General features: G+C 38.9%; 1 protein-coding gene across 1 annotated transcript; it reads right to left on the bottom strand.

The window, feature by feature from the left end:
- Positions 1-5,727: 5,727 nt before the first annotated feature.
- Positions 5,728-27,192, bottom strand: LOC103760836 (cytosolic phospholipase A2 epsilon-like). The gene is made up of 21 exons (XM_018082231.1): positions 27,166-27,192; positions 26,767-26,850; positions 24,815-24,887; positions 23,857-23,993; positions 22,927-23,058; positions 20,095-20,135; positions 19,608-19,650; positions 18,795-18,858; positions 16,970-17,136; positions 16,735-16,827; positions 16,333-16,370; positions 15,002-15,137; positions 13,460-13,599; positions 12,174-12,396; positions 11,382-11,496; positions 10,260-10,397; positions 9,692-9,799; positions 9,026-9,217; positions 8,330-8,496; positions 7,301-7,481; positions 5,728-6,163 (listed from the first exon to the last, which is right to left on the bottom strand). The coding sequence occupies exons 1-21, from the start codon at positions 27,190-27,192 to the stop codon at positions 5,925-5,927; spliced, it is 2,538 nt and encodes an 845-aa protein (XP_017937720.1). The 3' UTR covers positions 5,728-5,924.

Below are 27,192 nucleotides of genomic sequence, written 5' to 3' on the forward strand. Positions count from 1 at the left end.
GCTCTCCTGTGTGGGCAAGGGAGAACAGCACTTCACCCATCCTCAGAGCTTACTTCAAAGGGATCTGTGTGTGCTGGCTCTCACAGAAAGCACAGCAGGCACCCTGTGGGAAATACCAGGGCACAAAACCCTCCCTGACTGCTCTTCACCCCAGTGTGCAGTGACTCATTGCCTGCAAGGCAGTGATTTAGAGTAGCCCTAAACTAACACACATGTGGAGGCTGGAAGAGTTAGAAGCATGCAAGACCAGATTCTGTCTCTGCCACACTCTTCCTGGCCCCTCTGCTTGATGATAGGAGGCAGCTAGTACTCCCCCCCCCTTGCATCATGAGATCCAAGGAATTATTTTTAAATCAATCTGATCTATAATGATGAATAACTTAATTCATGCAGGTAAAGAAAGTAACTTTTCAAACTGCAGTGGATGTCACCTAAATGAACTTGCCTGTGCCATGGAAGTCAGTACCAAAATAATTCTGCACAGAGGAAGAGGAGGTGTTGTCCAAGAAATGTCATCAGAGTAAAATCAATCTCTATTCCAAAGACAAAATATCTCCCTTAACTTTTGTCTTGATTACTTTATATCTGTGTTAAATACTTATGAACAAATTCAGGTGAAGCAGTCACAGCTGAAAACCACTTACTTTCACTCTTGCAAAAATAGTCTTTCCAGCTTTTGAAAGACAAATATTTTCCTGGAAATATTCCAGTATTAAAATTAAAAGTAGGAATCTGTTTTCATTTAAAATGTCTGTAAAACATCCTCTATCAAAAGAAAGAGAGTAGGCTATCCAGCTCAACTTCCCCAAGTTGTCCCAGGCAGATATAGGTACCTATACAGATTTATACCATTCCAGCTGTTTCACAGTCAATACAAGACTCCCTGACATTACATTCTCTTACCCACACTGTTTTTAAGATCTGTAAATGACACACCACTTCACAGTGTAGAAAATTGCTCCAGAGTCAGTGCATTTTGTCTACTGAATGGTTTCCTGATGTTCAGATTGTTTTCCTTTTCTCAAAATTATGTTATCGTTGCCATATCAAAAACATGTTCCTAAATAATTCACTCTCTCCTACTCCTGACCTGCATCAACTTTTGCAGCTGATCTTGTCTCCCTTAACCACTACTTGTCCAAATCACACAAGAAGGCTTTTGAATATAGTATCTTTGAAGGCTTTGTGCCAATCAAGAATTATGATCTCAACAGTTTTTCAGCCATGCAGTAAATTCATGATAGAACTAAGCACTGAATGATCATAACACCTGTAACAGTAAGTCTTTGTCATCACTGAGAAAATTCGCTTTATTCACTGATGTCTACTACACAATCTGCTTTTAAAAAAAAAAAAGTAATCATGAATTTGCAATTTGTCCCACTGGAGTTTGAGAGGCAGGATTGTAATTTCAAAAAAATTACTACTTCAAAGATCATGTATCCTGTTGAGGTTTTTTGCATTTTTCTTTAGTTCTTCCATAATTCAAGGAGAATTACAAAGACAACCATCAAGCACGCATTGAGTAAATTCATGGCTGAAGTTACCCAAAGTCTAAAGAGATATATATTTGCTCTTTTTAGCAATCACATTTCCAGAGTAGCAATTTTAAATTGACAGTGATCTTCATATACATACTACTTGCACTCTTTTCTTTTTAAAGATTAGAGAGACTGTGTAACTGATGAGGGAACACTCAGCAGTCTCCTTAAAGCTCTGAGCAATAACAAGGAAAGTAAAAAGGAAGATATAGTTTTCCTCTGCTCTTCATGCACTTTGCAGTGCACACATACATGCACACGATTTTGTATCTGTGTATTAGTTAAATTAATTAATTAATATTTGCAAAGTGGAGCAAATATCCCAATGATCTGAGGCAGTCAAAATTCACCTAAACTAGCCTGCTGCAAGTACTAATTCACCCAACATGACATTCAGATAATTGTATATCTAACTGCAATAGGTTGCAGGTAAGAATAACACCTGCTTTCAATATCCCACAATTACCTTATATACCACTTTGTCACCTTCTGAAAATGCAGGACAACAGAAATGTATGACTAATGGGGGATTTCATATTATTGCAAGAGAACAGAATCCTTGTACCACCCTTGGGATGACAATGGGAGCGGTCGTCATTTAAAAACTTTGAATGTAACAAGAAGGGTAAATATCCAAAAAACATCCTAGAGGCATTAAAAAAATTATAGCCAGATGTCACATTAGAAAATAATTACTCAGAATTGACACATAAAGCAAATTAACAAACATAGTGTCAGATATTCTGTGGGTGTCGCCTTTCAGTTTGTTTTCTTTTTTTTTTTTAATGTTTCCACAAGCTACAAAATCCACAAAGACCTAATCGGGCCAGTCAAACAAGAGCAAACAGTTCAAGTCAAACTCCAGTTACACAAAGGACCTAAGCTCAATAATCTCCACAGACAAGATTTACCGTGGATGAAAAGTGTCACTTTCCCTCCCCATGGTGTCAGATTTCCAACTCCGAAAAATTCAACTTTGGCCAGATAATTTTTGGCTGCCACTAATTTAAAGCAACTCACTGGTATTAAAAAAAAAAAAAAAGAACCAAGAAAAAAGAAACCCAAAACTGAAAACAAACAAAACCACACACCCATACACATATATTTATATGGGGTTATATATATATATAACTTTCACATTAATATGTTGGCATTTTATTTTCATGTTTCTACATAACTCACCTTCAGAAAACCTGTTCTTCAATGCTCAACAGTATTTTGTATCAGAAAAACTCAAAAATAAGATTACATTAGATGCAAAAAGGACTTCCTGAAAAAGTATTCATGGAGAAGGTGACAGAGGGCATAAGTTAGAGGAAAAAAGTCTGAAAAAACCTTATCCATTCGTAAGCAGGAGAGAACTTCAATCTGAATCTGAATTTAAATTCATGAGAATGAAAAGTACAAAATCAGTAATTGAAGAGAGAGATCACACTAGCTGATGGGGTGAGGGTATTATATTTTTGCTTAAGAGGTTATTCTGATTATGACATATATGAAGGAGGACTTCTGCCTTCAAAAGACTATTGAGAAACTTGATTAAAACAATTCCACATGCCTTCAATATGTTTTAGAGAGATAAAATCTCGCTCTTCCTACTCACTCAGATGAAGCAATTGGGCTGCTTTACCATCCAAAAATCATCACCAAAGTGTTGGCCCATCTGTTACCAATACATGCAACCCTCCCTTCAGACTTGTTGCAACAGAATTTCAAATCCAATCCTTGTCTCAAAAAGTAGTAGTTCAAGACCTTTATCTCTGCCTCTCCTTGTGCTCTGTAGCTCTGAGCATCCAGCAGCACCTCTCTCTGCCTTTGCAGGAACACTCAGAGGTTGCCTGACCTTTACAGGTTCATTCAACATTTCAAGCACTGTTCAAGGAGCTTTTTTGCTACCCTACCCCCATCAGACCACAGGTGTGAGGAAAACCAACACCAGCCTGTGTCAGCTAATTACCCAGTAATTAGTTTGTCATAAATATGACAAGACACATAGTCCAAGACCTTTACAGGGAAATCTAGAGCCAATTTCAATCTGAACCAATTCTCAGAATATTAGGAAGTAACCTCATGTTACCAGCTGGGGTAACTTCATCCACCGTCAGCCTGAGAGATGTGTGAGCCCTAATAGAGTCTACAAAGATTTACAGTTAATTGTTTCCAGTATCATGCCACTACATCTAGCAGAGCTTGTGTGACAGGTCACAAACAGGTGTTTTCAAAAAAAAGAAATTGTTGCTGACCTATCTGGATCTTAAATAGAGCAATTACATCAATGCTGAATCACTTTGAAAAATCCAGCTGATATGTCACAAAGCCTCAGCTCCTTCCTTAAAAAACACCACCAGTAATACTGAATGTCTCTCCTCTGTTATTTTTGATGAATAGCTGGCAAGTCATTCAAACAAACATCTCTTCCCCTATCATTTTATGCTGCCTTTCACCATCACATCACAGGCAAGACGATGAGGTATTGCTGCAATGTGAACAATACGAGCAGGTTTTAATAGAACGTAAAAAGAAGCCTTTCCTTCCCCACACAAGAAAGCAAATGAGTCCATTTTGGAGGAAACTCACAAGACACCAAGGTAAGACCACTGAGCTTGGGTCTCCCAGGGAAAGCGTTAGTCTCATGCAGTGTTAAATTCTTGGAGTCATGTCCTAACACAAACATCAGCATTTTTCTGACTTCCCTCAAGTCAAAATATTGAGATGCTAAGCTAGACCATTTGGATAGCCTAAGATTTTTCACTGGCTTGCTCAACAGGCCCAGATTTCTTAAAACAGGCTCCCTTTCCTCAGCTCATTTTAAGCCATCCTAATTTTCTGGATCTGCTGCCAAAAACACACATCATCACCACACCTTGGGTGAGCAAAGCTGAAGGCTCAGCGCCAAGTGTTGCAACCACCAGAAACCAGTCAGTGCAATATACGAGGCACAAACTGTACTGCCTCTGTTAGATCTTCCTGGAGCTCTGATAATAAATCTTGAAAATCTTTAAAATACTTAAAAGATTCTTTGCAAAAGGAATTAATCACATTTTTAAACCCTCATTTCATTACTGTTTAAAAATAAACTTACAAACATAACTGAGCTGTCAGAGTGACATCTTCCTTTTCTTCTTTGCTTGCAGAAAACTGTTGCAGTCTTGCTGGTGACACATAACATCAGATTACCCTACCCAAGAGCAAGAAAAGAAGGTGAAAAACTGGTTTTCTTCTTAAGAAAACAGAGTTGGAAAAGAAAGATTTATCAGTAACTGAGAAAAAAGAAAAGTTGTTGGACTTGACCACTTTAGATTCATGAAAATGAGACGCAAAGGTTACTGCCAACAGTTTCCTTTTATGAAAGGAGACTTTGTTTGTTTAATTTGTATTGCAGCAAAGCTTGACAGACACTTGCTAGTGATATCTCCTGTTAATTGAACTAATGCACAGAAAAGGGCTGTCTTAAAGGGAACAATGTTACCTCTTGCTTAAGAAGCAGAGACCTGTAAGACCAGATGACTGAGCCCATTACCATCTGACCACGACACAGGAGAAGGAAAGAAGATGTCATGTTCCTATGGTAATGTGGACATACTGCAATATACAGATGGATTTGCCTTTTTTATATACTCATGCCAGTGTATTGAATGAGATGACCACAAAGGGGAATAGAAAGGGCTGATGAAAATATATGTAAGCCAAGTGCTGTACTCCATGTTACTAAATAAATACCTCGGAATTTTCAAATACCAGTATTTGGACTAGTAAACGTCATATTATCATTTGAGTCATCTGCACTCTTGAAAGTAGTTTCCTTCCATTTTTCATCTTCCACGGTTGAAGTGGCAGCTTTTCTTTCATCCTTTCTCAGAGGTTTTTAAAAAAGCTCTTTGTTCCCCCGATATTTGATTTCTTGGTATCAGAAGCAAGAATAGCTTTTCCCCAGATCAACTCACTAGCTGAGCTGAGTCCATGGAATTTAATAAAAAAACCATACACCAATGATTGTAGCTATAAAACTCTTCTCTTCTTAATAAGATTATGCATGGATACTTAGTATTTGAACAATAGCTATTACAATGCATGTATATTGTTACAGACAACAGTAAAGATCTAAGAATGATCAGTTAAATACATTTTCTTAAGCAACCATTTTTCTAAGACAAGTATGAAAATCTCATAAACTTTCCCCTGTCTGTGCTTTGGATGGCAGTGGGAATAAAACTGTAGCAGTAGCTACACACTGACCACCACACTCTTGCAGAAGTCAAAGGAGTTCATATCAAATTTTGTTGCCATCATGAACATCTGCGAGCTTGCAGCAGATTAATATGCATTAGTCCAGTACCAAAATATTTGCATATCTCCTTCTGGTGAGATTCAACAAAATATACTTTAAGAGAATTTATGTGAATGAGGTGATGAATAGTTTTTAAATCGCTTCTTTCGTTCCACTGCAGTTTGCAAAGCCTGAAGAATTAAGTGTTTATTATTCAGGATATTGTAGCAGCACAGGTTAAGCAGCTTATTGAAATTCTCTTCGCTATATGTAAGCAGACCAGTGCCATAGGGAGCAGTACAGTTGGACACGTCTACTCTTCCCTGCTCCATCTCTGTGGGACTGCGCTCCATATCTGAAATAGGAACACAGCAATGTTATTGATGTGGAAAACTGCTACCAAGCAATGCAAAATACACAGTTAAAGACACATGAAACTGAATTATCTCCTGAAAATGATTCAAGGTTTAATTACTGCACAGGTACTGTGTCTGCTGCACTAACAAAATATACAAGCTTGCTGTTTGACTACAGTTACAGCTGATCCAGAAGTGACCGACTGAACAATTTTTCCATGTAGAATGCTTTCCTCTCTAAATTAAAGTTTTGCAACAGAATATTTCATTTTTTAAGATTTGTAATTTTGTATGTTTAACTTTCCCATTGAGTACTGAGATGATAGCTCTTATCTACCAACTGGTAGAAAATTATGCCAGGAAGCTCCTGGATTGGGAATCCTCCCTCTCAGGTGGCTGAGATTTTAAGCACATGCAGCAGAATACATAAGATGATGAACTGCATGAGGTCTTTTCCAATAAGCTGATACATGGATTTTTGTTCATTTTTTGAGGAAAGTTTCCTGGATCATACAACATTAGCAAGAAAAAAATTGGAGTTGAGCCATTCAAAAGTATTCATAAACAGAAACTGAATTTGCCAAGTAGGTTTTTTTTCTGGTGAAACAAATTTCTTCTGTTGCTGAACTAAATAAAACAATACAGCAATTTTTAAAAAATTACAAGTATCACAGCAGCTTGCTACCCTGGCAAAGCCTTTGTTCCATCACATGTTTTCAGCACTTTCTGTTCTCAATTCTTTTTTAGGTAAAAAAAAAATAATAGGAGAAATTCTACCTTTGTTAACCAAGTAAATATCATATCTCTTTACAAGACTGTCTGGTGATAGTGTTAGCTACCAGTGGATATAACTTAGTATCTACCTCTTCTCCTTTAATATCAAAGGAACACAAACTGTTTGAGCTGCCAGGTAAGGGGGTTTCCCTCAAGCTATAGCTATTCATGCTTTTAATTTTGAATCTCTTCAGTCCAATCCCCAATTAGTTGGCCAACACTAAATGCATCACAACAGGACTGGGAACATAATAATTTAGCCAACTCAGAAGCTTGCAAGTGTCCTGTTTTGGAAGAGGAACAAATTCAATGAATAAACTGGATGTAACCACCTCAAAAAATTATTAATGCTGTTAACTTACTTGGTGCCTTGTATTTTTGGAAAGTATCACACACCAGTGGAAAAAAGGCCAAGATTGGTGCCTCCAAGCTATCCTCAAACACATAGCACTCCTTCAGATGTTCCCGGTCTTCCTGGCTCAGCTCTGTGCTGGGGAATGGGATACCATGCTCCAAACAGTACTCTGAGAATAGGTCCAGCGGCTGGTTCAACGGAGAGGAGAGTTGCAACACAAAGAGAGGTTGAAATAAGATTACCAAGCCCCATAACTGTTATTTTGCTGCACTAGGCAATCTGGGATTGATTTATATGTTTACAAATAATACTAAGTAAGCACTGGAACAAGCATATCATCTTGATTTTAATAGATCCTTGGTAATAAAAATTTGGTTGATTTGCTAACACTTTAAATTTTCAAAGCAAGGTTATTGTTTTCTGAAATTTATGTGATATTCAGAGCATTTTTGTGATTTAGAGGATTTGGGTAGGGAAATTTTGATTACACGTGGCATCTCTGATGACAGGTTCTTAAATCTTTGCATTCAGTGCATCTAACAATGTATGTCTTCAAATCCTCTTACAAATAAATTGCATTCATTTCAATCAGATATGCCCCTCAAGTTTCTTCAAACAGCAAAATAAATGCCTGGGTGAAACTTATGCCCACACCAAGAGTCACACATAAAAGAAAAATTCCAAGTTTTCATTCAAAAATTTCAAAATTATGTATTAACTAATTACATTGTAAAAGTTATTTAACTAACTATGGTGGAACTTGGTACCAGAATGACAGTCTGCAGAGACGCATAGAACAGAACATCTGTGAACTTCTATTGTATCTGTGTTCATGTGTATGTCCCAGTAAGATAATGAAAACAGTCCTGATAGAAACATTATGGTCACAGTGTTGAGTAGTATCAGTAATACGATCATTTAACTTAATTAAAACCAGACAATTTTCGAGGGGGAAGAGAGAGAGGGAGGGGGAGCTGTGGTGGTCATTCAGCTGCTGGAGTCATACAGATAAAGAATCACTGCTTCAAAACATCACCAGAGTCTGTGATCCTCCACTGTAATTTAAATGCAGAATGACATCCACTTTTCTCTCTGGCCTCAGAATGGGTGGGCAGCTGGTGTTGATGAAGAAGGCTGTATCTATCAGTTTGAGGTAGTCACCCATTTCATTTAGCTGGTTGGGAGAAGAATCCAGCACTGTATCTGAAAGTCAAAACTTGTATTATTAATTACTGCAGGACTAAGTCCATTTCTTTTCCAAATTAGCATAGCAAAGGAAGAAAGAAAAGACAGTCCACATGTATTAGTCTTTGACACAAAGCCCACAGTTAAATATTTGTCTTTGACATAATTTTAGCACCTATAGCTCAACTCTGAGATCAGTAAGAGGGAGCAGTTTTGAGACTTGGCTTCATTCAAAATGATATGTTATGCTGCTTTTTCAACTGGTATAAATTTGTGGCTATTCCACTACTTCCATGGAAGCTGCAAGTCATTCTTTCATGGTTTTACTTAGGAAGAATTCAAGCAAGCCTACTGTGGTTTCTTCAAGACAGAAACAAGATCAGCAGTAAATCATCTCGGGTTCAACAAAACTAGTTCCACAAATATATTAATCAAATAATACTAATCAAAATTTGCCTTTATGATAAAACTTATCAAGTATTTGTCCTTAGCAAGTATCAGCACTCAAAACATCTTCAAAGATGCATCTAAACCAATTTACTATTACCTTTCCACATGCAAAAGCTCTCATTCTCTAAATACTTTTTATGTAGCTGCAAGCCCTTGAGAAAATTATGGTAAGTTGAAACCACTGGCCGTCCAGTCATCATTTCTCGAAGAGTATTAGAAAGGTAACCTTTGGGAATGGATAAACAAGTTGTCTGTTCATGAGGCTTCTTGGGCAGAGCAGGGTGCTCCTCTGGAGGAAAAAGAAGAAGAAGAGGGTGTATGTCTGCATTTGCTTAGAATGTTTCTCTGATACTAATAACAACAAAGAAAGGGGTGCTGGGCAGCCAAACCACTGTGGCCACCAGCCCCATCTGTGATTGAGTGCACGTGCCACCATGCAGTGTTCTGGGCAGAGGTGCATTTCAGTGTCACACCATCACCTTGTTGTTCCCTGTCTGGCCTCTCCCTCCCTAAAAGGCTTCTGGTAACCCTCTTGTGACTAACAACACTCCCCAGGGATGTTGCACAGTGAGCAGCACAATGTTTTTTCCTGTTTCCAGCACAACTGTTTCTCTCCTGCTTTTCCTTCATTCCCAAGGGCTTGTAGTCTCCTAACCCAGAAACAGGACACAAAGACAAGCTCTTTACCAAATGTGAGGTTTCACATTTCAGAGAAGTGTGAAGATAATGCAGATACAAGAGAAAAATAATCTAAACAACTAACCAATGTCATGCTCAGTGTCTCGGGTCCATCTGTGCCAGAAATCCTCTGAATGACCCGAGAGATAGACAGCATCCATAAAATTCTGGGAAAATATATTACTCCATGTGCCTTGAAAATTAAAAAAAAAAAAAAAAAAAAAAAAGTGTCATACTTAATACTCGCTTGAATTTTTAGAGCACATCTATGGCAATCTATTTGGATTCAGTTTCTGGTTTAGTTATTAAGTACTATGAATTCTCACATCAATATCAAATGCCATGCCATTTCCCATAATATCTGGTTTACAACCAGGCCATTTTAGAAACTTGGCTGTGTATAACAGTCAGGTTGTGATTTTAAATATTTCAGATGATTGGTTCTCGTGTGTGTATGTGCACATATGAGTGTATACATATGTTCTATTTTGGTCTAACCTAAGATGTTTAGCAAATTAATCACATTTGCCTCAAGAATTTGTTTCTTTTTTTGTCACATTAGATACATTATCTGGTGTACAAATGCTGCTACTTGCAGATCACCTCTGTGTAGCCAACTATAAAGGTGATGTTTTTTGGAGATAGCAAATTACCTTCCAAGAAGCAGATGTGGGACTCTGGGATCTTCTTCATCCGATAACCCATGAAGAACTCACTACCAAAATCTTCTGAACGAACGAAGGCCCCATATTTCAGGAGACCCACCTCGAAAGGTGTGAACTCCACCCACTCTGCAAATAAGGTATCAAAGCAGATTTATTACAGCCACCCGAACACATGTAAAAAGCAGCTTAAAGAATCAAAATCTGGAAGGTCAAGGCCTATAGCTTCACCATGGTGGTGACAGACAGTTCAAACCACCATGTTTTGAAACAAACAGATTACCTTTTACATGCTCATGTTAGATACATGAATGCAAAAGCCAAATTCACCTCCTCCACTAACACTGTGAAAATCCATTCAGGTTGGGGTTCAGATCTATTTCTGCACTAGGAAGCAAAAATTTGGGCTGACTGCTAAGGCCCTGCACAAGATGTGACATTTTTAGTTCCTCTGAGTCAGCAATGACACCAGCTACCATTCATTCTTAAGACTACCAAAATCACAGCCTGTGAGGCTAAAAAACTTTGACCAAATCCCCTCCCCTCAAAAAAACCTTGGCTGAACAGACTAGGTCTGCAGATGTGCCTAAAAGCAGATGATCAGGTTCAGTTGCAGGGCTTCCTGCTCCACTTGGGCCAGAAAACACTGTGGGAATACTGATCAGGATCACTGATCGGGGCACTGAGTGCTGTCCCTCCTCAGATCCTCTCTGGCTGCTGGGAGCTGCCTCCTGCTCTCACGCCTCTCCACATCTTCCCTTCTTCTCCCTTCTTTACCCTCTTCCTCCCTCTTCACAGCTCTCTTGGACTAAAAGGGGTTGTGAGGAGTAGGTGGGGACAAGAGAGAAAAAGAGCAGCAGTGGTGGCTCTCAAGGTTGCCAGCAAAAGGCATGTCCATCTCTCACAGAGCAGTGTCTACAGCACAGGTATCTTCCTTCCACAGTATTAGGATGCATGTTTTTCATGCAAGTAAGAAACCAGGTATGAAGACAGGGGGAAAAGAAATTATTTAAAAGGTGTTTTGGTTTGGACTTACAGTAAAAGCTTTTGGCATCTAACCAGACTTAAAAGGAAACTCTTTAGAGGTATAGAAGGCTGTATGATAATCTTTACCTTTAAAATCCAAAGTGCTAAAGTTATCCTTGACATTGAGGGACAGGTATACGGGCAGTGGATTCTGCCCCCGATTTACTGCTAGTTGCTGATCTGAGAGTTTTTGAGTACTTTCCTGTTTAAAAAGAACAGAAGTCATTGTAAAAGATGAACATGATGCATGGATCTAATACAGCATCCAAGCATGGTCTGTCAATGAAATATCTGCTAAACCTCAGCAACTTCAGTTCTTTGGCCACACAAATGTCTTCATGTGTTATCTGCCATAAGCCTTTGCCAAAGCACTATCACTGATGCTCATGGGAATTTTGTCATGTGCTGGGACAGAGCAAAAATATGAGAAACTTGTCTGTACAGTTACTAGGATATGACTTGCTTTAAGGAAAAAAAAATTATTTAGCTGTCTTGGAGGTGCTGCAGAGAAAAGTCAACCAGGACCCATTTCCTTCAATACAGTTTTGTTTGCTCATATATAGGTTTATATTGCTGTGCCTGAACTTCATTCTGTCAGAGCCATCTTTGCTCTATGTGTTACTAGAATGATCACTTGACTTGAAAATAAAGATGAAAAATCAGTTTCCTTAACATTTTGAATTTTTTATATGCTCAGACATCTACCCTAGATGGTTACATTTTAGTGTTACTGTGCTGTTATTCTTCTAAAAAGCCAAAGAATGAGCCCCTCAGAAGTCTTGAGAACCTCTCCTGTAACTGAATCCAGAACCTTAGATATGGAAAGTTAGAAATCCTCTGGAATACATGATATATACATATATATATAATATAAGATACCTGATGATGTAGCATACGATTAATGAAGAGTCCCCATAAATCTGTAAAGGACAGCTTATGCCCCTCTTGCTTTCTCTCACAAAGCTCATTTTCATAGTATTTCATATCATCCAATGAGAAACAGTGCAGCTTGCTCTTGATCACATGTTTCCTGATATCACTAATTGGCCCTCTGAGGTCCTTCTGTGACCAATTCGCATCTTCATATAACTTTGACATGGTCCTGGATAGAAGAAAGATACTGTGGGTCGTGACAGGGTACATGACAATTCATTGGGCTTATTACACACAGAGTTGGGTTTCTTTCAGGCTACACAGGGCTCTTGCTCTCCAACTTTTACCTTAGAAGAGCAGTTCAAAGCTCAGGCAGAATTTAGACCATACAATGATTTCTTTTTGCTGCACAGATACATTCAAAATCATCCTAGCTTGTTTCTTATCAGAATCATAAGGGTAATAAAGCAACACTAATAACACAAGCTTTTACTAGATTTAGCCTTTCATTATCCAGGTTCAAGCCACAGCTTCTGTCTGAGGCCAGCTCCCTCAGCTGCATCAGACACTGTGTGAAACATTAAGCTGGAGTTTGGCAGTGAATATTGCCCTGGCCAAGTGTGAGAGCCCCCTCCTTGGGCATGCAGCAGGTGGGTCACCTCAGACTCTTGGCATACTTAGGGCCAGACTTGAGCTGTCAGTTCGCAGAGCTCAGGCAGATTCCAGTCATCCCCTCTCATCTCCACACCACTTGTTCTAGTTCTGTCTCATGCATCTTTTTAGAACAGCCCTCCAGAGGCAAAATGTTTCTAAATCCCTCAACCGCCCTAGTTGTGCAAGGCAGTCAGCACTGAGCGTTCTGGTGATTCACCATATTCCATATTTCTCAGGGCTTTTCTTTTAAAGTCTACTTTTCAGAGATGTGTAGGAGTTGACAAATACTACAGGAGGATTTCTGAAGTGTAACGTGCAACTCATCATGGCTAGGCTTCGCGAACGAAGATTTGGTGCAACTAGATAACACAGTTACAGGTAAACCACCCTGGTTTGTGCTTTTTTCTTTTAGTTTCTGTAAACACTTCAGTGCAATTATAGAAATACTGTAGTTTTCATTCAATTTGTTTCTTGTAACTAGAAGAAATAAGGGCTACAGCACTACTAAGTAGTCCCATGAAACGAGTGCCAAAAGGAAGCCAAGCATCGTGCGGGGTAAATTCATCAGCAAGGCAAATGTTACACCAGGTTATCACTTTGCTAACACAAATGGCAAGCACAAGCCCAACTTTCCTTACCATGTTGTGGCAGATAAACCACTGATGTATGAGATGCAATCCAAAACACCTAACTCCTGGAGAGCCAGAAGACTGCCAAACATAGCTGTCATGGATCGCACTCCCCCTGCTGAGGTCACAACTGCCACCACTGGCACCTGCTCAACACACAAAGAGGTGATCATCACCAGATGAAATAGAGAAGTAATGGCCGTGCAGAAAAAGTAACAGCAACACCTGATTCAGGTAGGTTTTAATTTAATTCACCCTCTTCATGGCAGTGCCTAGGTGTGTATTTGAGTTATGTAAACTTTGGTGGGACTTAGTGTATGCTGAAAGCATTTTCCTGATCAGTGATGCTTTGGTGAGTCAGAAGCTCTAAGTATGGTTCTTGTATGGCATAATCTATTTTCAGATTTTCTCAATGTTTTTAATTTTTCCTCACCTTTTTGCCTCAAAACACATTTTAAAATGTGAGGTTTTAAAAACTGAGGTCAGAGGAGCAGAGCAAAAGCAGCCTGCATATTTTTTTCTTCCTCTGCAACATTGCTATTCTCCAAGTAGATGGTGCAAAGCTTTATAGATCTAACACCATCTTTCTAACCCAAATTACCTCCACCTTCCCCAATACTAATGCCATGTGTATTGTACTTTCCTCAAGGATGCAGCAATTCTGTTAGACACCCTCCCTTTTCCCCATAGGTAGCACTTATCAAAAACTGAGACAACAAATATTCAGTTTTAGGATCATATAATGCCACTACCTTTAGTCTTGTGTTCATTGTATTTTACCAACTGCCTGGGGGTTCTGGTTTGGTTGTTTGTTTTTTTTTTTAATTAATATGACTCAATAGCTCTTTATTCTGATTTAATAATAACAAGTCCTATTCTACTTGTTATTTAAGTTCATGAGCACTTGGACTTGATTGACAAATGCTGTCCTGCATATAGAATCAAGGCTTGGATGTGCTGGGACCCAAACAGAGCAGTGGAAGAAATACCACACAGGCGTATTCTCTCGGACTCCTGCTCAAGCACCACAGCCCCATAGCAGATTACTGTCCTCCAGTAACACAGCAGCTACCTCTGAGTTCAGGGATCCCCAGGAGAGGAGGAAGCAAGAGGTAACAGTGAGAAACACATAAGACAGATGCTACCATACCAATGTGCTACAGGAGAGTTGCAGCCTTCCTCTATAAGCCTTATATAGCAGCAGAGAAAAGTACCAAACAGGAGAAATGGTCTCAGTCTAAGCAATCAAATTTCCCCAACCTTGGTTATACATACCTTTATGTCAAGAAATATGGTCTTTGGGTGCCCCTGAGTGAGGATGGAGGATGGCAGAGAATAAAGGAGCTATAACCAGCCTCCTGACAGTTCCTCTTTCATACTCTGTGTCAAAAATTCTTGGATATGGTCTTATGTGCAAATGACAATTTGGCCTATATAATGTAGTCTAGAATACGTGGAAGAGCTATATAGGTACTCATGCAAGTACATCATATCCACTTCTTTCAAAGTGGATCATAATGCTTCAAGTTCCCAAGATGTTGTCCCACATACCTCATCTTCCTGCAGGTCTTCATCCAGATGAAGAACATTTTTCAGAGCAGCAGCAACCACTTTCTTCCTTTTACAGATGAAATCCCGCTCTTCCGCGCATAGATCAAACCCCAACCGCACATCTAAATTTTTGCAACTAGAGCATAAGAGCAGTACAAGACATTACCTGCAGGCCTTTTCTAAAGCAATAACAATAAACCAGTTTAAAGAAAGGATCCTTCCCTGTACATGAAGGTTCTCCTGTGCAAATGAAGGAAGGTATATGGATGTCACAGACACTCTATTTCTGCCTTCCTGTGGAGATTTTAGGCCAAAATTATGTCCTGAACTATTTCACACAATCATAAGGAAATTAAATAAATAAAATTATCTGCTTATTAAAACCAAAGAAATTAACTGAATTCAAGTTGTTTCACATTGAGCTCTGATATCTGGACACCTCTTCACATTCTCTTGCTACGTATATGTTTCCTGAAGCACACAGAGAGTGTAAGCAGTTATTTAAACTTAAAACACTTTAGGCAAAAGGACCCTAATATCAAGTTAGGCTTATCTCTACAAAAAACTTGTGCTGCAACTACTTCAGTCAGAAGATGTCTTTTAAGTGTGTGTCTTAATATCACACTTAATTAAGTGTGTACATTATTATAAATATCATGTGCATCTTCATTAATTCCATAACTTATATTTTCACAGGGCTACTGTTTCAGGGGTTTTTTTCAACCAAAAGATTATTTTGCCTCTTCTCTGAATTCAGTAGAAATCTCTTGTTTATCATCCACCTGCAACTAAGGCTTGCAATGTAGCTAACTCATCAGTAGGGGGTAATGTTGCCCTTCAGAAAATGTCTGCAAGTCAGTCAATAAATTTAGTGTCTATGTGTTTCACTGAAACGTGTCAGAAATGTGTTACACATAAAGGTGTATCTATTATAGGTAAAGTTTATAAGACACAGGGATTCTTAAGTATCAAAATTACAAAGCACCAACATTAGGAAAAACATTGTGACTGGTTATACCCCATGAGTAGCTACCACCTGTTCTATTCTAAGCGCTTACCAACCAATTCAAAAGCTTGCATCATCTTATTAACCCTTCCCCCATCTTTAACCAATTACTATCTTTATTCTTAGTTTTGAAATGAGCTACTTGAAGACCAGGAATCTTACAGAATATTCTAACTTGGAAGGGACCCACAAGGATCATTGAGTCCAATACTTAACAGCCCACTAAGGGATTGAACCCACCTGTAGATTCCTTTAATCTAAAAATGATATTATGAAAGGATAGGAGATAGCCTAAGTAATCATTCAAAAGAAATAAAAGATTTACCCATTTTCCTCATTCACAGACACTTCATAAGATTCCCCCTGAAAATCAAGAATGAAAACACCATAAATATTTAATAGAACTGAAATTTTTCAAAAGTAAGTTTTACAGTATTAGTAATTATTCAAATATATAGTTTAATGATATATCTTTGATGTCTTCTTAGGTCTTCAGCACACAATCATCACTAAGATCCTGCTTTTAAAATACTTTTAAAGCAATCAGTAATTCTGACTATCCTATTTTTTCTTCAAATAACAGTTGTATCTCCAAGTGTATGCAGAGCTGAATATACATATCATTCAGTTAGTATATTTTTAATAAAAAAATTAATACCCGACCAGATATTACACATATAGTTTACACTTGTTGAAAGAATTCCAAATGCTGTCAAAGGATACTCACTCTCATGACTGTCACTTTCTTTCCCAAGTCCAGGGAATGGAGAGGCACAGCCAGGGGACTAGTTACACCCATTCCCCTTCTAGCTGAGCCATGCTGAAATAAATAGGGGGGGAGATGTTATAAGGAGAAAATTATTTATAAACCATAGGTACAAAAATACCAGAGAAGGGTTAACTCATGATGCTTCTCCCAAAAGTTACTTTAAGTGTTATCACCATCCACGAGCAAAACATACACAACAGAAAACATGCTCCTTTGGCAGTGTCATGAGCAGTCTGGGTTGACTGTGCTTGATATAGTGGAACCTAGTGGTTTCACTGCTTCCCCGTCTGGAGTGAGGACCTATGGAAACATCCTGAGTTTCTTCATAGGATCCTTTCATTGTGAACGTGAAATCTCTGCCTAAGAACAAGAAGCAAACCACAGAGAGATGTTAACTAGCCCTGAAAAATAAGAAATAAAAATGCCCCAAGTAAAGTTTCAGTCTTGGACTGCAATGTTTTTCCTCCCCCCTAACCAGTGTGCACAAGGGCCAGACTGATAAAGCAGAAGGCTGGTGCAGCATTGCACCACACAGTGCATAGGCAGCTTCTCCCCTATGCATCCCCTGCCCTTACTCCCTCTTCCTGGAGCCTCACTACTACCTCAGGAATTCTCAGCCTTGATGCTCTTGGGCAGTTAAGGTCCCCTTGAGCTAATCAGAGACACTGTCTGTTCCCACAAACTTCTGTCACCTAACAAACTGCTGTTGTCTAATAAGCAGCCTTGGAACCTTAACTTTCTCTGAATCACAGCCCAGGTGGAAGAATATTATTGTTACTGGACTTCTCAAGGAAAACTCTGCTAACTACTGACGCACATGGCAGCCAGGATGGAAATTGAATGATGGCTAAAGCAAATCATCTTGAGACCTTATAAACAGCAGTCCTAAGTAAGGCCTTTTGAACTCACCTGGACTGCAGCAGGCTGCACCAGCATCCCCATCTAAGCAGGATGCCTTCTCCAGCTCTCAAGTTAGTGATACTTAGAGGACTGATCCCAAAAGCTGGCAATAGGGTCTAGGCCGATCTGTTCTCTAGGCTCAATCTTTCACCCACTGAGAGACGCAAAGGCATCTGACCGTAAGTATTTCACTGACCTCCAGGAGAATTTTTAACAGGTACCTTTGTCCATACTTATTTGTGTGCATGCATGTGTGAATTGATTTAAATACCCCACAGCAGGTGCAGTATGAATGTTACCATCTTACACTCATAATTAAATTACTTACTTTAGTGCTTACAGCAAATGCTATTGAATCATTTTCTAAATGTTAAATTAGACAATGATTAAGTACCACTAAATCCTAAGCTGTGATCAAGTCTGAGACTAAGTTTGGCAAGGAAGTCCACTCTGAACCTCACGACTCAATGGAAGGGTCTCCCTCACTCCTTGGCACCCTTACCCTTTTCCATCTTTAGCCTTTTGCATCCCCAGTCTCCACATAAATAATTTTAGACTGATTCTAATCTGATTTTCCTTTGTGTGTTTCATGTATGTAGTAAGTAATAGAGTGAACCTTGCAATCAAATTTTCTTGCACTTTTGCGAATTTATATTAAACCTGCTTTAGCCGATACCTTTGCCAGTGATTCTTTAAGCAATCTAAACCATTCATTTTTGACACCCTGCCAAGTGACAGAGAGCATGTGTTAAACCAGTGGACGCCACTAGCAGCATTCACACTGCCTGAGTTTCCACTGTAGTCTTCGCCCTCCTGAGAATTGTGTCTCCCTTATTTTGCTTTCTGTTCTCACCACAATATTTCAGTTCCATCACACTGCAGTGATGTTTCCAAGTCTCCCAGCCTTGGGAGAACCTTCACAGTTTCCCTTAAGCTACACAGTTATGCCATCTTCAGAGGATTCTCACTATTAGCAACTAGGTAATTCAGGAAACACCTCAATCCCCAAGCAGCTCTGATGCAAAAGAGACTAAAACAGATCAAGTATTTATCTAGATTCAGCTGCATTTCCCATAGCATAAAAAGCAGTGGCAAACAATTTAAATCAGTAACCTCACCTGTGTAAGAGTTCTTCGTTTTTGTTTCATTCACATGTACTTCCAAACAGGAAACTTCGCGAGACTGGAAAAGATAAGCAATAAAATCACTGGTCACAGAAACAGTTCAGGATTCTCACTGAGGACCTAGGGATCCTACAGAAACACTGTACTCAGCCATAATAGTCTATGGACATAAAGAAATTGTAGAAGTGGATTATCTTGTATAAATATTGCAAGCAATATTGTTGTCAAGGGAGCCAATATAATAAGAGATCTGTCCCACTACATTTAAATACCATTCAATTCCCAACAGTTAACACAAGAAATTTTTCTCCCTAGCTAGGCCATGCTTTAAATTTTATCTAGAGAAGAGTGAGCTGAAGGATACCTACAGCTCTGCAGAACAACTGGACTGATGGTCCTATACTTTAATACCTTTCAGATGAAGGTGAAACTTCCCAAGATGCTGCTGCATAAGAGGAAGTAGCAGCAAAGGAGCATCACACACTTGGACATGGTATGAATAGAACCTTTGACTCCAGGGTAGACATTCAGTAGTCAACCTTGCAGTCACATTGGTTCACTCCCTTACCAAGTTTCCTTGTTTATTGCCATGTCAACACTGAGCACCTCACTGGCATTGTGGCAGAGTGCTGGTCCAAGTCTCTCCCAACACAGAACGCACTACAGCCCCAAAAAAATTCAAAACTTCACAACCACACCTGTGTCTCATCTGAAACAGAATAAAGGCTATGCCTAAAGGCATAGCTATTCCAACCACATCCTTCAGTTCTGCCCTCTCATAAGAACATCAGAATAAAAAAAAATTACCACTAGTACGCCATTAGTAATGATCTTCTCAGATACACCTGGGCTGAAAAGCAAAACCGAAAAGGTTTATTTAAAAGTGGGTATATAAAAAATAAGTTTTTAAAAGCAAATAGTTCTCTGAGCTCAGTTTTTCTAGTCGGCAAGTACCATCAGCACTTCTATCTTTCCCCTCTTTCTCATGGTCACTGTCAGGTCACAGTCCCATACCTCCCAAGGACACTCATTCTTTCTTACCTCTCCTGATCAGTATCATCTCTCCTTAGGCTGAATTACAAAATAAACACTCTCTCTCAGCTATAAATAATAAATGAGACTATCACTCAAGGAAGGATTTCACCAAATTCAGGAGAGAAAAGCAACCATGGGAAGATGCTGAGATACGATGTCTGAGCACCAGTACATGGGGCCATTTTCCCAGTGCTGCATTACCACTCTCTAAAAATGTAGTTTTCTGATGACAAATTCTGTAACATTAGGCTTTACTCACATGTTTTCCAGTAGAAATTCCACTTCTAGTTCTTCCTGGTTCTGAAAATAAGATTTATATTTAATTTAAAGAAAATGAATGAAAAAATATTTTCCTTTGATAGGGTTCTGATGAATTTTTTATAACCCTCTCTTGCAAAGTTTTTTTATTCCCACTCTCTCTACATCATAATGTAAATGGATAGAGTCTTCTGTGGTCACCCTTTCATTTCAAGTCTCCCCACCACTCTACTGTTTACCAACCAGCTCTCCCCACAAAAGGAAGAGAATTAAGTATCACAGAATAGGGAGTAAAGGTCCCATATGCATTTATTAGTAGGATAAGACATGAGTCAATCAATGCCAAGAAAGGGAGGTATAACAGGCGAATAATGTAGAACATACTTAAGAATGAATGGACCTAGTATGGCGAATAAATGAGCAGTGTGTCTGGGTTAAAACAAAATAATTTGCAGAGTATAGTTATTATATATTAAAAAAAAGGTGGGAGAAGGAACCAAGTTGGAAACTAAAAACCACCAGGGTGAAGGGAAGAAGAGATATGACTGGAGCTGTGAAGGGGAATCAGGGAAAGAGCTCATGAGAGACAAATCAAGAGTAAAGAGAGGGAAGAATATAAGAACAAGAATAGCAACAGAAAGAGTAACACATCAACAACACAAGAAGGATTGAATAACTGTATTACTTCACTCCAGCCATTTGCTGCTTGATGTATGGGATGCTGCCAACCCAGGAAATATCACACAAAAAACATGTATCAGAGAGATCTTCTGTATCACCCACAGGGAGGAAAACACTAATTATTGGAAGATATAAATCTCTTTATGACAAGTGATGGCAACATTTTTTCATTCATATTCAGAACAACTAACATTTACTGCAAAATATTGCTTTTGTCTGGCTGCACACATACTTTAACTTTGTGAAATTACTGTGAAAACGAAGGCAAGTGTGATAATGCAGCTGCCATGGTAAAATCATCACTACAGTAAAGGTGAAGAGTAAATTTATATTTACTAGTTCACATCAGTGAAGGAGACATCTCTGATGGCTCCTCTGAGGGATGGATCTGTGGTACGTAACCCAGCAGCAGATGATTCTGCTTGCTAATTTCTCCCAAAGTTTCTGTTTCATGAGAATTAGATTGTTTGCAACAATCTGTAATAGAAGGCTGGGACACAGATTTTAGAAAGCAGTCACCTTGCACAGATGCAAGAGAGACTGTATAAAGTATCAGATTGTGACCAGTCTGTACTATCCAAACTCAATGACAGTCTGTTTCAACCTTGTCCAAAGAACAGCAGAAACAAGGTTCAGAAGACCATGGCTCAGAATACTTGCCTAATAGTGCTTTCCTTATGTTCCCACTCTTATTATGATGTTTTATACACACTCATACAAATTATATTTCTATTAAGTCCCAGTCACGTTTTTGTGGGTGAAAAACCCAGAGCATAAAAATGCAAAGACTTGTTAGGTCACAGTGAGCAAGAGGCACAGCAAAGCAATCCTGTTTTTCTGACATTACCCATCTGACCTCCTCAGCCCTTCTTCTAGGATACGTTGATAGATGAAAGAAATCATTATGGGCAGAGGTGTCAGTACAACCTATTATTAAGGTTGCCCAGCCTGTTCCATTACTAAGTCACTTCAAAAAAAAATAATCCTAAGTCTTCCAAAACTCCATGTACAGACCATAATCTGTGATGCCTCATAGGCCTCAATTCATCATGATTCAAAGAAGGACAGCTTGACCAAGACATTCCTGAGACACAGCTCACTTTGTCTGACCTCCCCTACTTCCACCTTGCTAAACCAGTGGGTTAAGACAACCCAGCACATGCCTCAGAGCAAACTCAAGGCTTGAATCACACCTCAAACAATATCAGTCACATAAGGCTTTTTCTAAGGAAGGCTGTAGCCAGCTGGAACAGGTTTATTAAGCAATCCTTAGTAAGGACTGGCCTTCTAGAAGAGTAGTTAATAAACACTCTTCAAAGCAATAGTAATACAAAAAACAGGTAAGAGGATTTTCCAAAGAGCCTGACACAGTGGTTTAGAAATAAATGGCACACACCAGTTCCTAGGAACTGTAAACTGAAGCCCTTGTCAGAGGCATGAAAAAGCCCTGAAGTTCCACTACTACACACCCTCCAAATAGAGAAGATGCTACGTTTTGCAGAAAGTAATCTGGCTATGTATTCTGCTCTCTTAAAAGATGAGTTTGATTTCTCCACCTGTCCTCTTAGCAACTTCACCCACATAAGATTTAATAAGATACTCTTTATCTCCAGTTCAATACAATCAAACACAATATTCTTTGAGATACAAGCAGCAAGTAAAACTCTTAGGTCAGACACTGACCTAGAAGAAAAAATAAAATACAGATGAGATTCTCATTCATCAAGGCCTGTCCATTCTGTGCTGGTTCAGACATTCTAAAAGAAATTTTTAACCCTACAGCAAGAGCATAAACAGAGTTGCTGAGACTTTTTTCTTAAAGTCGTTTATCAGAAGGAGAAAAAAAACCTAAGATACTATCATTAGAATGAAATGCTTCATTACCAAGCACATTATCTGAAAGTGCAGGACAAAATTTCTAATGAAGCTGAGAGAAAATACCCCCTAGCTGCCTGGAAAGGGGTCAGGTTTGTTCCCACCCCTGTCAGTCTCCTACAACAGCAATGAGATCCCTAATCATCAGCTTCTTCATTTTTTGCTCTCTCTGTTTTTAACTTTGTATTTAAATCCTTTTAACAAAGTCTTTCTGTGTGAGAACAACTTTAATGGGACAAAATTCTGAGCAAGAGTATTATTTTATCTGTCCGCTCACCTCTGCATTCAACTCAAAATTCAAGTGAATTTTTTCTCCTGGTTGGATTTTAGCTACATCAAAGCGAACAGTCATAAGCTGATCATCTGGTGTAAAAATATCCTCATCACAGACTGTCATCTCCAGGATGTTCTGAGGAGAGAGGCAGAGAAGGAGGTAAAATATATATTCTGGGACTGCTGAGCCCAAAAGGAAGCTCTAGTAAGAGCCAACCTGCAGACCTCATGTTGTTCAACGTGGACAGACTCCTGAGACAGTGTGGAGCTCAGCTCACAGCCCCTGCGGCTCAGACTGCAGAGTCAGGGACTACCTTAGAAGAGGTAAGTCATCAGATCTGGCAATGAACAAGAGGTCAAAGGACAGGCAGCATTAAGTGACAGGCATGATGGTAACACGCACTGGACAGAACATGCTGTTTATCAGATCCTTTGTGGATTCACAGTTACCACCTTGAGAAATTTTGACATTTCAGCAAAAAGCAATAAAAAAGGGAAAAAACTTAGCCCTTTGCAAATAGAAGTTAAAGCACATGAACAAATTCTTTTAACTGGATTTCAATTGTAGGGATTTCCCTTGCAGTCCCTCAAGGCTCAGAATACCCATAACAGCACTACTATACCATAAGATGCTGACCCTCTCTCTAGGCCTTGTATCACTTGCACTCTGACTGCTCATCTGTTTCTGCTAATTCTACAAACATTTTAGCAGTTTTTTACAACTGCTCTGGGACAGAAAGAAGCATTCAGCTTTATTTCAAATGTTCCATAACCTTCTGAGCTTACACTCATTTTTCCTGTTACCATCCTATTCTTCAGTGTAACTGAGTTCAAGCTGTGTGAGCCTCAAGACTCTCATAAAGAGCCTGCATGCAGCAGGTGAAGACGCCCCCTTTAGAAAGCACCTGCTCCTTATCATAGCCACAGAGCCCACCTTTACTTGACTTTGTATCACGAAGTGGAAAGTTTCGTTCCAGACAGGATTCCTGCAGTTGCGTACAGTTCTTGTCCGGGCTTCCTGACATGAAGCTGTCGGCAGCCACAGCTTGACATAGCAATCAGTTTGGCTCCCTGTGTTAACAAAAAGTTGCTTGGTTAGTACAGCAGTACTTTGTTATTATTTCTTTTGCCCAATCAGGGATAGAAAATATTAACCTCTGAGAAGTCCTAAGTATTTCATTAGATACAAAGGAAAATATTCTGGGGTTAGAGCTATTTAACTTTCCTATTTACATTTATGTCAGTTCCAAACAAAAGCCAATTTAAAGCACTAATTCTATTTGATAACAAAAGCCAAAATATTTCATTTCAAAGGTACTGAACTAAGTCTTCCGTCTCTTGTGATTTTTTTTACTCCTATTTTCAACTATTTGCAAGGCTCCAAAAAAAAAATTATGTACAACTTCGCTTCCTGAAATGTCTCTTTTTAAAACAAAATGAAGAATTTCATTTTGGGGATTTTTTGGACCTGGTTCTAATTGTAATGCAGAAGTCATTCACAACGATATAGCAATGAAGAGACAAACACAGCAGCATCCAACACAACTACTGATTATTCCTGTCTTTCACAAAGATGCCCCTTTTAGAAGGGAAATGGGCAACCTGTGGATAAAGGGGCACTGAAGAGTTAGGAGAAAGGGAAATATCACAGAGCAACCAGTTAAGGGAAGGATAACTCCTTTCCCAACAATGAACTTCTATTCTATTTAGCTTCTGTTGTTAACTGCTTTCTAGATTATTTCGAGTTTAAATGAAAATTAAAACAGATACAACTTCTTCAGCCAAAAAAAAGAGATATTATTGTAATCCAAGCAACAGGTGCACAAGAGCATTAAAATCAGATGGCAGTCATTTTCTTGCTAACCTATAAGCAGACCATCAGTGATACTTACATAGATCTGCTTTGTGGACATTTCTCATGCTTATAATTGTTACAGTAAGCCAGCACAACTGAGGTACTTCCAGCTGCAGAACAATGAAAAAAAGCCTTAATTATTAGCAATATTAGCAAATAACTCAGATATAAATAACATAACCTATTCCATAGCATCACAAAGGCCAATCTCTCACTAATGTAGTGAATATGCTTTTGTTTTAACTATTTGAGACATTTTCTGAGAAGAAATACTTCCTTTTTATTTGACATTATATCATGTCAGATTCCAGTTATGTTTAAGATTCAGTTGTCTAAAGATTTAGGTTTTGGAGGTTAAGTTTTCATGCAAGGAGTAGGAAGAAATATCACAAGACAATTTTCACCTAAAAAGTCATTCAATAATTACCCATTTAAAGCCCAGCTCCTTTTAAACTACAGGGTTCACTGCTTAAATTTCAGACTGAGTGCAATAGATTACAGCAAAGCACTGCCCAGTGTGCCAGCCTGGGGACAACAAGATGCCCTCATTCCTCCAGCAGGGACTGCTGTCCATCTGCCACGTAACGTTTCTGCAGAACAGGACAAGACACCCTCCATATTAGAATGCCCTGGTCAAGATATCACTGCTACTGGCCAATCTGGCTATGGGGTATGTAACACCATAACGTTCTTCACTATACCAAAATACCTGACCCTTAAAAGGAAATAAAGGACTAAAAGAGGGCAAGAATAGTTCTAGAAGGGAACAATCCAGTACAGGATTCCAAAACTCTTCAGTTATACCAGCACAAAGCAGGTCGAAATCAGAGATTTCTTCCAGTTCACACATAGGACAGCTCCCTATAAGGCAGCTCTCGCATTTCAGTGCAAATTTGAAATTACATAAGATTGAAGAAGCTGTATTGTTTTCTCTTTTTGGGCACTGTGTGACACTGAGTAAAGATAACCTGTCATTCATAGCTAGGGTCTTCATTATTCAAAATGAAACCACGTTAACACAGCATGGAGAACTGATATATGTATATAAACCAGGGTTTGTTAGAAAACTAGAACTCAAGAAAGCAGGAATCACTAAAGCTTCAGCAGAATTTTTGGCAGCAGTGTTTCTGGAGACAGAGAATGAAAGGAGTATACGATCCAAATTGCTGAAAGGTCAACTTTACATCCCAAATACAGAGGATTAATGTGTCATTCTCAGCTATAGTACCACCTATGTCCAGGAGTTTGGAGAAAACTCATTCATGAGATGGTTTAAGTACTAAGCAAATATGCAGACATAAACCTAATTATTATTCTATAGTGCTAGCAGTTAGTGAATTCACTGTTCTCCCAGATCTATTAAAGATTTAGCCTCATACTTTTGCACCTGGGGAGCAGATTCAAGAAACTCAGGAGGGAAAAAATACATCATACAATTTTTATTTTTTGTTTAAGTTATTTAATATCTTTTCATTCAGACATTACTCAGAAAACAGAACTATTTCTAACTTATCCAGTATGTACCATATTCAGCACCTTCCAACACCTTTTACCAGTTCATCTTCATAAAAATTAGTGTTTAGAAAAGTGGCAGACACTGGAATAATCCATTTTATCTACTGATATGCCTCCATAAAGTAAAGGAAAAACAATTTAAAGACTAAGCCTTGGGTGTTACAAGATATGATTGCCATCATGTAATGATGCCACAATAATCCAAGACTAAAATCCAGCTCTCCCAGTTCCTTGCCCAGCATTTAAACCACAAGTTCATTGCCTTCCCAATCCGTAAGTCATGGAAAATGTTCTGCACTCTAGAGAGCATACTCACAGAAGAAACAAATGTTCCCTTAACCACTAAAAAAAAATATCACCTCTCACAACAACAACAGTTAAACTTAGGGAGAGACAGGAACGGCTCATGGAAGATTGCAGGTAGCACAGCCATCCTTTATACCCTGCAGCTTTGTCCATGCAACTGTACAGTACCTCATCTTCAGTGCTATATGGCCTTTCATGATTCCTCCTCCTGATTCCAACCTTCCTGTGTGGGTTTGCTCGGATGAATCGATCCTGGGGACAAAGAACCAAGAGAGGGACTGGTAATAAAACCCAGCAGTCATTTTCAGTTTCTACTCAGATACACCATGGCAGCATCAGGGGCCCCTACCATTTCTACTCTTCATGATAGATCTCCATTCTACTCTTCATGATAGGATACATCTCCATCTCACCAAGACCATCTATCTGCTGCTTTTACTAATAAATTTGCCCACTGTAGATGCATTTTACGTTTAAAGATCAAAATTTCCCAAGCATTTGCTTTTCATGAATCTCAACCAAGACATTCAAACAGATCCTCCTGCCCCACCGCTGATTTTCTCTTACCAAAGGGGAATAGGCCGATGATCCCAT

Source organism: Manacus vitellinus, unplaced genomic scaffold, assembly GCF_001715985.3.
Source record: "Manacus vitellinus isolate BGI_N305 unplaced genomic scaffold, ASM171598v3 scaffold_6_pilon, whole genome shotgun sequence".
NCBI classification, from domain to species: domain Eukaryota; kingdom Metazoa; phylum Chordata; class Aves; order Passeriformes; family Pipridae; genus Manacus; species Manacus vitellinus.